Below are 11,348 nucleotides of genomic sequence, written 5' to 3'. Positions count from 1 at the left end.
ATGCAGGTACACCTTGGGGTAGAGATTTGGAATTCTCATTGCCACTTTGGTGAAACGAGTGATATAGTCTTTTAAACTTTCGTGCTGCTGTTGCTTGATGGTATTTAAATAGTCGGAATCATGTAAATAGATGGAAGATGCAGTGAACTGATCTTCGAATTGCTTGGCGAGCTCCTGAAAGCGTGAAATTGAATCTGCAGGCAAAGATGAAAACCAATCAAGTGCAGGGTCGTCTAAAATGGTAGGAAAACAACGACATAAAATAGGATCAGAAGCACCGTTTACGATCATCAATTCATCATAGATCGGAATTTCTTGATGTGTTTTTTTGGGTCTCCCAAGCCATCGTAGGGAGTCAATGTGAGCGGTAAGGTGAAGTTTTTAGGCAGTTTGAAATTCATAACATCGGCCGTGAATGGACCAACAACGTTGTCCAATTCGTCCTTGTCATTATTTTGTTAGTTTTCCTCTGGTTGTTGAGTTTTCGAGATATGCGTTGGATTAGAATGTTCTTCTTCATCTTCTGGACGCTCATTGTCATTATTTTCAATCCGAACATTGGTTAGCTCGACTATTTGATTTGACATTCGTTGATTTTCTTCTGCCATGCGCTGAGTAGCCTATTGTAACTCCGTTACCATTCGAAGAAGCTCGGATGGCGTGGGAGGAGGTAGGTCAGCAACGAGCAAGTATGGGAGTTTTGGGACCTATAGAAAGAAGGGTTTTTATTTCGAGTCCCCATAAACGACGCCAATTGTTCTTGTAGAGGTTGACAGGTGTATAGCTTGTTCGCTGGTGAATACTTGTATGCTTTCCGTCAGGATGAGGTATACGTCGGCAATGAGAGAATAAGGGGGTGGATACCTGTAAAAGGCACTCCGACGCTCAAGTAAGTAAGTGAGTGATAAGCTTTGCAGAATGCAATGTGTAAAATAAACGTTTTACCTCCCTTTTATATTTTGGGATGAAGCATCGGCAGTTATACTCTCAAACATTCGCATTAATAGAGAGTAATAGCATATTAGGGCATTATAATATTTTTTTTGATGTCCATTATTGATAACTGATCTATAACGTATACTGCCGAGTTATAACATTAAAGACGAGTTATAACGGTCATATCACATAACTAATCTAATTTATAACGTATACTGCCGAGTTATAGCGTTAAGGACGAGTTATAACGGTCATATCAATTATTATTATTATTTTAAAAATATATATAAAAGCTCCTAAAAGTTCTCTATTTTTTTAAATTAGTTGATTTATGTATAAAAAAAGTTTAAGTAAATATCGATTTTCTGAGAAATAAAAATTTAAAAACTAGTTTGATAAATAAAAATTATTAAAAACTAAGTATTTAACAAATAAAAATTTTTGGGAGAGAGGATAAGGATAGTTTGAGGGGGAAAAAGTGTGACTAATGAGCACTGTAAAAGTAGATTGTTCATGAAAGGTTTATCGAAGAGAGACATGTTAATGAAATGAATTTAATTAAAGAGTTAATTCCTTTACTCAATAATATCAACAGATTTTTTAAATTATTTTTATCCTAAATTCTAAATTTTATATCCAAAATTAAAAATTCGTAATCCTAATTTTAGACACTAATTCTTTTAAAAGATCAAAATTTTTTAAGAAATAATTTTACAATAAAAAATTACTAATATTAACTAATTAAAATTTTATTTTTTAATTAAAAACTTGTTTCTATTTATTCATCACGCCCTTATCTCATTTATAGTATAAACGAGATACGTACACTCTTATCTTATTTATGAGATACCGTTTATTTTGATAAAAATACTACAAATTGTATATTTTGAAAAATAAAATATTTATTTTATTTATTTAAAAAATTATAATTTTTGTTTATTTTTTTAAAGCGAAATATGATATAAAATTAATTTATCTAAAAGTTCAAAAACTAATTTAATAATTAAATTTTGTTGCAACTAAAGTATTCAACAATAAATTTTTTAGAAATTGCATTGGAGTATTACTATTGATAAATAATAAATTAGAGAATTTGATAGAAATTACCAAAAATTCTAACCAAGATGCGCAGCACCCTCTTCGCCTCGAGAATGGATCCTCTTCAGTGAAAAAAAATTGGATGGTATCCAGCGGAGAATCTCACCCTTCATTATTCTCTCTCTTCTATTTAATTTTAGTTTCACTTGTAAAATTAAAGGTAAAAGATCACACTTTATTCTCTCAAGTTTTAAAAAAAATGGAGAGGATCCATTTCCTCTTGGCCTCTCCTCTCTCAGAGTCTCACTCAGCCACTCTCCTCCTTCCTGTCATCGAGCTCCCTCGCTCCCTCACTTCCCTCTTTCTGGCCTCTGAACGAACACACCGAAGAACGCAGAGAAGAGAACTCGATCGCAGCTTGGAGGAAGCCCCGAAGCAGCCCTCTCTCGTCGCCGTTCCTCAAAGTCCAGCCACCGCCGCCATCCGCATTGCTACAGCTTCGGCGCAACGTCGCCCTTGTTCGCCGCGTGTCCGCCTCCTTTTTGGCCAACCCTTGTTCTCCCCTTTTTGGCCAACCCTTGTTCGAGCTGCTTAGCCCTCTGTTCGGTCCTCTACGCCGCGTGTTCGAGCCTCTGTTCCACCGCCTTTCAGCCACTGTTCAGCTTCCGTTCAACCATTTCCGTCGCGTTTTAAAGCTCCTCCCTTCCCTGTTCTGCTTGAATTTCAGAACTGCTCCATCCTAGGGTGATTTTTTTTTCCTTCTTCTTGTTCTTTCTTGTATTAATTATTCCAGTTATTGTTTTAAATGTTGTTTTCATGATTAGTATGTTTTCTAGTTCTTATTTTGTTGTTGGTTTGCTGGAGTTTAAAATTTTAATTGTTCTTGTTATTTTGATTTTCAGTTTTAATTGATCTTATTAACTTGTTAATTTGATAAATTATTGTTTTGGTGTTGTTCTTTACCTTTTGATTGTTATATTGTGTTTTGCTGTTGTTGATTTAATAAATTGTTCATTGAGTGGAAGATGAAAACCTGCCATGTTAAAACTGCTCCTGCCATGTTAAACCTGCCATGTTAAAACTGCTCCTATTGGTTTAGTATGGCTAAATCCCTGCTTCCAAAGAGATTCTAGCACCATGCTTGGACCTTCTCTCTGAGGTTGGCCCTGTGATGATTAAGGATGTAAATCTTGTGACCCACTTTAGGAATTAACTTTTTAGTTTCTTTTTTAAATTGGATATCGAAATTTTGTTTGTTGATGATAGTAATTTTGTTTGTTGATGTGTGGATATATTCTTTCATATTCCTCACTAAGTCGTAGTAATCTGTATGCCTTTGATCCCATAGCCTTTGTATTGTTGCATATTGGTAGATAGAACTTTTTATTTTCTTTTTTAAATTGGATATCGAAATTTTGTTTGCTGATGTTAGTAATTTTGTTTGTTGATGTGTGGATATATTCTTTCATATTCCTCACTAAGTCGTAGTGATCTGTATGCCTTTGATCCCATAGCCTTTGTATTGTTGCATATTGGTAGATAGAAGGTATCAAATTTTGTGACATATGGTAGTAACTATTAAGTAGAGTAGTTTATTCTTTTCTTTTCTATTATAGATATGTCGAATAGAACAATGTATATACTTTTGAAAACTAAATTGTTTCTTTTGAACCAAAATTTGGGTGATTACTCTTTTCTAAATATGCAAGCAATTCTATCTAGTTGGCCATGAAAGCTTTCATTTTCTTTCTAGTATTAGTTCGTGAATGACTTTGTTTTGCAAATAAAACAGTTGTGAAGTTACTGTGAAACAGTGGCATGGAATAGTCTCTCGCTCTTTCTCTAATTTATTTTCTATTTTTTCCTTTGGAAAATAACATATTAGGTATTTTCTTTGATTGGAATGTAGAAGATAGTATATCTTTTTATGGTTTTATTCTTTATTGTAACAAATTTTGAATAATTGTTTGTTAGTTAATCTGGAACCCTGCTGTAAGTTATTTTATTTATTATTTTATTATAAAACGGTTATTTCGGTTGAACCACGGTTGAACCGGTTGGACCAATAAATTAGAGTGGTTCAATGACCAGTTCGGTTTTCAGAACCTTGCTCAGAACCCTTTTTCCTGTTGCCTCTTCTTAGCCGCCATTCCCTTCTCATTAACGAAGAGGTAGCAGCTGCAGTAGCTGCCAAAGTTCTTTACCCTCGCCAACGAAGAGGTGGACACCATACGCTGTTCCGTCTTTTGTCGTTTCATCTCTCTGCAAACGACAACAATGAACTCCGTTTTGTTTGCATCGCGTTTTGCGTTTTGCATTTTGTCCCTTTTTTAAACTCGGCTCAATGGGAAGGGTTAGTGGAGCCGAGAAGCAAGAGTTCAGTGAGATGGAGAACGCTGAATTCTCTGATTTGCAGCTAATTTGTCATGTTAGAGATGCACTTTCAGCAGTCACTTTGGTACGTAGAGCAAAATATCATTCTAGAATCTTTTTTTTTTATTGTTTTTCTGAAAATTAAAATGGTGGATTTTACTCATTCTTAGGGTGATAGAGAGAATTATGACGAGCTTGTTGGTTATTTGCACCGGAAAGAGAGTCTTAATCCCGATGATATTGCTCTACTTGAGGTCAGTTCTTACATTAGAGCACGTGGAGATTGTGACATACATTTTTTATTTGTGCTAATAGATAGTGCTGACAATGATGTTGTGATAATATTTGATTTGATGATGGTTACAGACAACTTTGAAGGCACTCTCTGGAACAGTCTCATGCATAGATTCTGTTCATCATGAATCTCTTCTTTCTGCAGTAAGTTCTTTTTCACATTGGACTTGTTGCTTGTGTTTATGTTTATCTTGTGCTTGAAGTGTGGAACTTGTTAATGTTGGAAGGAAATGGACAATTTATAAAGATATAGTTGTTCTCACTGAAATTGTTTTTGCCAGGTTTATAGAATGAGCCTGTGGAATTATGGAACTTCTATTATGAATGCACTGATTGAGCTGATTGTATCCTTGGTACGTGTTTCCTTTTTGTTTTTTCCCCTTTTATCTGTGTTATTAGGAGCCATTTGCAGAGTTTTAATGTTCTATAAAGCTTGTTTGACTTTTCTTTTCTTTTTTACCCTATTTGAAGGCTGCTTCGAATGGGAAATATATTGATTGGTCTTTGGAGTTGCTTGTGAATAACTTCACTCCCCCTTATCACCTCATGGATAGTTTGAAGCAGGAGAGTGGAATTGAAAAGAAGAATAAAGTTCTGTCTCGTGTGCATGCTGCTTTTGAAGCCATAGCTGTTTTGGTGCCTCTTGCGCCTTTGCGACTGTCTCCAATAGTTGTCCAGAGGATGCCCTTAATCTACAGTAAGGGACCGGTGAGTTCAAATTCCACTTCCATCCACTGCCATCGGAAGTGTTTAAGCAACTGCTTTATGCTAGTTGCTGCTCCATTTTGTGAATTTCTTGTGTTGTATGTGATGGACTGTCAACTTGGTTGATGGCAATTAGCATCCATCTAAGCTTCATTTTTGTTTTACAATGTGGAGGCATTATTTACTCTTGCACTCTGAAATATGTCGGGTTGCTCCAGTAATCATTTACATGCTTTTGTTGTATGCATTTTGATGCCAAAACAATATAAGGAAACCAATATATTAATTTGAGGAGCATTTCTAATTATCAGATTTCTTTTATTTAGCTTTTCAACATATGTAAGAAGAACTAATTCAATAATTGCAGTATTTTGTCGAAGTTTAACTTGCATCTTATGATACTTGTAGGAGATTCTCATGTACGTGGAGAACATGTTAAAGCTGGAAAGTGGTGCAATTGGAGAAATTGTTGGCGTTACGATGCTGCCTGCTATTGTAGATAGGTTGATAGAACTTGATGTATGTTGGTTAAGTCACCCTTTAAGTTTTCGTTAAAAGAAAAGTGAGGGCAGTTGACCATTAAATTAATCTCATTTGATCTTTTTTCAGGTTGAAATTGGATGGGATGGCCTCTTGCAGGAAGATGCCAAAGGCATATTTGAAATGGAATTAGAGGATGCCGAATTTGCGGATGGGGATGGGGATGATAATATGGTATGGTCCAAAATTTTTAATTTTGGGTTCATCTTGATGTCTCTTTTTTTGTAAAATAGTATTTTGAAAATTAAGAAGATGCTCCTCTTAATTGGTTAGATAAAAAAAATGAAATTAAGATTTCGGCAGGGGGAATCTCTTACTCTGTTTAACATGCATTGTCTATGATATAGAGTGTGCGTTTGTGCGTTATCTATTAGAGTTTTGATAATTTGCATTCCACCTCTTATGCTTTGTGAAATGAAAAGATTGAATGAGGTTGTTATTATTGCCTCATAGTTCCATAGTCATCCATTGATGCTAGTTCATGCTGCTGAAATGGTGCTTGCTAGAGTAATATGGAGGTGTGAAAGACACTTCTTTTTGCAAATTCTCTGTCTGAAGTTTGATATTTCATCTCCTGCCTCTTTTTATTGGTTTTATATGTTGTGTCATGGAACATGGACAATGATCTGCCTGTAAATTTAATTAGCCATATATTCTTCTGATTAATTCAATCATTTCACTATTGGATGACCTGAAACACAATTACCCACCAAATTTTGTCTTCTTCAATACATCTGTTAGCAATTTCTTAGCAAGAGATTTAAGATGGATGGTGATCGGAAACAGGAAGATTGAAGTTTATCATTCTGAAATGCAAGTTGTGGTCAATCTGACATAGGTTGGTGTTTCGATGGTGATTTTGTCAGAGCATCCCTGTATGTATGTTTATAAGGCTGTGGAAGCAGCCATTAGCCCTATCAAATTATGAAAAGCCTTATTCTGGTGTTTGCCTGTTTCAGGCTAACATGTCAAGCTGATTGTATTCAGGCTTGGCTTGATCAGGCTGTGGGTGTAGTTAAGTGGCTTTGTGAAGTGGCAAAACTTCATATGGTGAACTCAGGTACTCTAACTCTCTGTATATCATATACCAAGTTGGAATCGAGTTGTCCATGATGAGTAATTTTTTAACCATACTAGATATGTCCTATACATGTCTCAATTGCAATGTTTTGAGCTGTCAATATGGAAGACTGAAATTTGTTCTGGTCATTGTGATATTTTCTAGATTTGAGATACGTGTAAAGATGTTCTGCTTTCGATTTTTTGTGAATCTATATACCACTGTTTTTTCTCCCGTATTTGGGAGCGGGGAGATAAATACTTCGTAACTTCATGCATTGTCACTTTGAATGGATTCAAACTTCTGAACTTCTACTGCACCCAATGTTCAAAGTCTAACACAACTCTTAGGCTTTGTTTGTTTGAGAAGAAAATGGAAGGAAAGAAAAGGGAGGAAAGGAAATTGGAAGGAAAATGATTATTTTCTATTGTTTGGTTGAAGAGAAAAATTGGAAGGGAAAAGTTGAATAGGATAAAAAAGTTGATGGGACCTGCCAAATTTTTTCTCTCCAATATTGGATGGAAAAGTGATGGAAAACATATTATGTTTCTCTACTTTCAATATTACCCTTTCTCTTTTTTCAATATATTTTATAATACAAGGATAAAATTGTCTTTTTATAACATTTCTTTCCTTCTTATTTTCCTTTCATCCAACCATATCTTTAAAGCACAAAGGGTTATATTACTACTATCTTTAGGCAAGAGGCACCAATACTGTCTGCTTGCTTAAGAAAGGTGTTGATATTGTTTAAAGAAAAATAGAGCCTCGTAAATATTGGCAGTTGTATTCAGAAAGTGATTAGAATGATTGTTTATATAGGAAAGAGACCAAGAAAGCAGCTCATCTCTTCTGCCATAAACTACAATTCCCAAGAAGGGAAGTCTTTGTGCAGTAAACTTGTAGTGGACAGGTGTTAGTGCTAAATACGTAGTATACAATTTGGAATCACATTTCCGTATACAATTTAGAAAAGTTACGATATGATACTAATTAGAGTTTTGCCAGTTCATCATTTTTCCTTTAGCAGTGATCATTTGAGCTCTCCCTTTATAGTACTCCCTCAGCTTTAAAGTTCATTAACCTAAGATCATGGATGAAACTCCTTCCTGTCATGGCAATGCCATGCTCATGCATTAGATTTGAATCTTTGTTCTGCAGTCAGCTCACTGTTAATTTTTCAGCCAACTTCTGTGTGAATTGCAAGGTTTTGAAAGATGAATGTAGTTAGGTTCTATTAGGCTATTGGCTCATCTATGAGCAATATATTTCCAACTTTTATTCATTATGTACTTCCTCAAATTTACAACATATGTTAGTTGCCAGTCTATATATCATTTTATTAATGGAAATATGTGTCCAAGATTTTGTCTTCACTTGTGTGTGTTTCACAATATCATATATCTTATGTGCTGCCTTGTGGTTGTTTTTTATTTTATTTACAGCCTGCTGCAGAATATTTAAATAGGAAAACTTTGGAGGGAAACACAATTGCTGAGAAATTAGATAGCTTGATTGAGCTTACTTTTTTGCATCTCGAGTCCTGTCAAAGCAGTGGCCGTTTGTCTGAGGTATTTTCTGGACATTACATATAGTTGCTTTAATTACTTTGTATTATATACTTAACATCTAATCATCTATATGTTCATTAAATTATTAATTAGGTATTTGATGTTCTACTGAGATCATTTCAAAGGACTATTTTGAATGCCTACAAGTCAAAGTTCACCCAGGTACGCTCTCTCTCTCTCTCTCTCTCTCTCTCTCTCTCTGCTGTTTAAAGTTGGTAATGCTTTGTGAAATACATTATCAATGCCTTTATTTTGTTGCAGTTTGTGGTGTTCTATGCATGTGCACTGGATCCTGAAGATTGTGGTGTGAAGTTTGCCATGGTTCTTACAGATATGTTTCTTAGCAATGTTAATCCCCCCAATACTAGGTAAAATTGATTTTACATTGTGGCCGAAACTTGAAATTAAAGTTCAAGTGCCTGTCAGCACCAATTGATGAACTCTTAAATTTTTTGCGCCCCTTTATTGTGAAGTGTCGTAATTGATGATAGTGTCGTCATTTGTATTTTTTATTTTTGATTGATCATTTTTTAACTGTAAATGATCTAATGCTTATCAAATGGGGCCCCTTAGCAGCTTATTATATAATTTAATTATTTAATTGAACTTAAAAGATTGACTGTTCTCCTTTTTATTGAATTATTTGTTGTTTTAACATCATTTTGTGAAAGATGAGCATTGTATAGACTTCACATATTAGTATATGACATTGCTAGTTGTTTTCATTTATCGCAGGATGAGTGCTGTTGCTTATCTTGCTAGTTATTTGTCCCGTGCAAAGTTTGTTTCAGCTGCATTGGTTGCTAGCATCTTACAAAGGTTTGGGATCTTCTTGTTTCCTTGCATTGCCAAATTTTTCCTGTCTTATCATATAACATAGGAATTAGAGCTAACTTGATGTGATTATCTTTCAATGAGGTTTCAGATTGGTTGATTGGTGTCTTAACTATTGCCAGTCACATGATTCCGTTATGAACCCGCGAGCACATCAAGTTTTTTATTCTGGTTGTCAGGTATGCCGATTAGCATTTGACCTTCTATTCTTGCACGTGGTGATGGAAGGGCTATAAATCTGATGTCTTGACATTAATTGGGCAAGTAATGCAGCAGGAATTATGTTATAACATTCTAAAAATTCTCTTTAAAACTAGGTATAATTAATTTCTAGAAATATTTAAAAGAATTCTTAATTTAGGAATTAAGGGGATGCATGGCCGAAATTGTTAGGAAGATAAATCATTTGCCATGGTTTGAAAGCTTCCTGTTAGTGTATCCTTTGATATGTGCTTTTGAGCCCTCAATCCTCTGCTGTTTATTGTAAGCAATTGGTTTGGTTTGGCTACCTTACAAATTATTTTAACCTGGTTAGAAAACCTAAGTATTTCTGTGAACAATCATTCATGTTGTTGCTATCATGTTTTTTTATTTTTATGCTTAATTTCTTTTGGTAGATAATTTGGATTTTGGTGTTCATAAGCTTGTTTTTGTGAGCAGGCTCTCATGTACATGCTGTGTTTTCGAATGAGATCTCTGATGGATGCTCCAAGGCTCAAAATGCAACTTCTAAATATGCCCATGGAGCCAATCTTGCAACATAAATTGAATCCTTTGAAGGTAATGAACTTCTCAAAAGCTATCATGGTTTATAGAGAGTATAACATGCTAAGATTTTATGGATAGTGATATAGTCGCTGAAGACTGGAATGATTTTGGTTAATTATTGTTATTTTGCTCCGACCTTGATTATTCTATCTAAAATGTATAATTAAGCTGACATTTTTCCAACAGGTTTGTCTACCTACTGTAGTAGTGGAATTCCTAAGACAAGCAAAGGCTGCTAAGCTCTTCATGACATCAGAATCATTTGCCTTTGATGATATGCTCGAATCTGATCTTTCGAGGGCATTTGGTGGGATAGATAGGCTCGACGCGTTCTTTCCTTTTGATCCTTGTTTACTGAAGAAAAGTGAAAGGTTTGTAAGCTAGTTCTATGAAGGAAAAAAATCGACAGATTTGTCCAAACTTTTTTCCTAGTTTAGTTGTTGATGCTGCTTCGTCTGCCTTCCACTCTAAATTCCGTTGCTGTTTACAGTTATATACGGCCACATTTTGCTCGCTGGTCAAAGATCAAATGTGATGGTGCCAATGATGGCGACCTCAGTGAAAGTGGCAGTGATGCATCCGATGACGAATTTGTCGACATGAATGAGAATGATATGATTGAAGATGACATGACAGTGAGTGTACAAGCAGGTTTGGATTTCGACCCCGACTTGAATAGAATGTCTATCACGCCCAAGAACAAGTTTCTGTTACATTTTCAACAGCAAAACGCAAGAATGCCCGCAAGAATCAGACCATCCACTAGTCCAGAGTCTTTGTAATGAAATTCTTGCAATGTTTTGGCGTGGCAGGATTAGGAAGTCTATGTTGGTGTTCTTTATAGTGAAGAAAACGGGGGAGCATTGTGCAATGTTTTGGGGTATTTTTCCCCATATTCAGGGCAATTGTAAGTGTAGTTTTTAACTTATGTTCACTTTGTGCTGCCTATTAAGAAAATGAGCAGAGTAGCCAACATTTTTAGGATTCCGCTCGTCGTCACCATCTTGTAAATTGTAATAGTAGTGTTTCAAAATTAACTTTTTTTTTTTTGGACGGGAAAATTAACTACTTGAAAGTAATATTATTTATTTACTTCAAAATATATGGGCCTTTTGCCTTAGAAGTTGTGCCGTTCGTTGGGTTTCGTATTTTTGGTACCCACAATAAAATTCTAGTGAAAGGAAGGAATACGTCCTTCTTTGAGATGTGGAAGTTCTACCTTCTTTTAT

At 35.2% G+C, this 11,348-nt stretch overlaps 1 protein-coding gene across 4 annotated transcripts; it reads left to right on the top strand.

Moving 5' to 3' along the window:
* The first annotated feature begins 2,274 nt into the window (after positions 1–2,274).
* LOC130982800 (uncharacterized) lies at positions 2,275–11,348 on the top strand. 4 transcript variants are annotated; one of them, XM_057906897.1, is made up of 16 exons: positions 2,275–2,718; positions 4,118–4,432; positions 4,518–4,601; positions 4,714–4,785; positions 4,923–4,994; positions 5,113–5,349; positions 5,755–5,865; positions 5,956–6,060; positions 8,392–8,517; positions 8,611–8,679; positions 8,779–8,885; positions 9,253–9,336; positions 9,443–9,530; positions 10,012–10,131; positions 10,306–10,490; positions 10,610–11,348. In XM_057906897.1, the coding sequence occupies exons 2-16, from the start codon at positions 4,319–4,321 to the stop codon at positions 10,899–10,901; spliced, it is 1,866 nt and encodes a 621-aa protein (XP_057762880.1). In that variant the 5' UTR covers positions 2,275–2,718; positions 4,118–4,318; the 3' UTR covers positions 10,902–11,348. The 4 variants fall into 4 exon arrangements, with proteins under 4 accessions (XP_057762880.1, XP_057762879.1, XP_057762881.1 ...); XM_057906896.1 differs by having other exon boundaries at positions 4,078–4,432; XM_057906898.1 differs by having other exon boundaries at positions 4,066–4,432.

This window comes from Arachis stenosperma, chromosome 5 (assembly GCF_014773155.1).
Source record: "Arachis stenosperma cultivar V10309 chromosome 5, arast.V10309.gnm1.PFL2, whole genome shotgun sequence".
Lineage (NCBI taxonomy): Eukaryota > Viridiplantae > Streptophyta > Magnoliopsida > Fabales > Fabaceae > Arachis > Arachis stenosperma.
This window is presented reverse-complemented; position numbering and strand designations above follow the sequence as displayed.

What these genes read in the sequence shown, in the direction of transcription:
- LOC130982800 (XM_057906897.1), top strand. Translation starts at nt 4,319, where the DNA reads ATGGGAAGGGTTAGTGGAGCCGAGAAGCAAGAGTTCAGTGAGATGGAG. An exon ending in GTTGCTAGCATCTTACAAAG is followed by an intron (nt 9,337 to 9,442) that starts GTTTGGGATCTT and finishes ATGAGGTTTCAG; the next exon opens with ATTGGTTGATTGGTGTCTTA. An exon ending in TTACTGAAGAAAAGTGAAAG is followed by an intron (nt 10,491 to 10,609) that starts GTTTGTAAGCTA and finishes TGCTGTTTACAG; the next exon opens with TTATATACGGCCACATTTTG.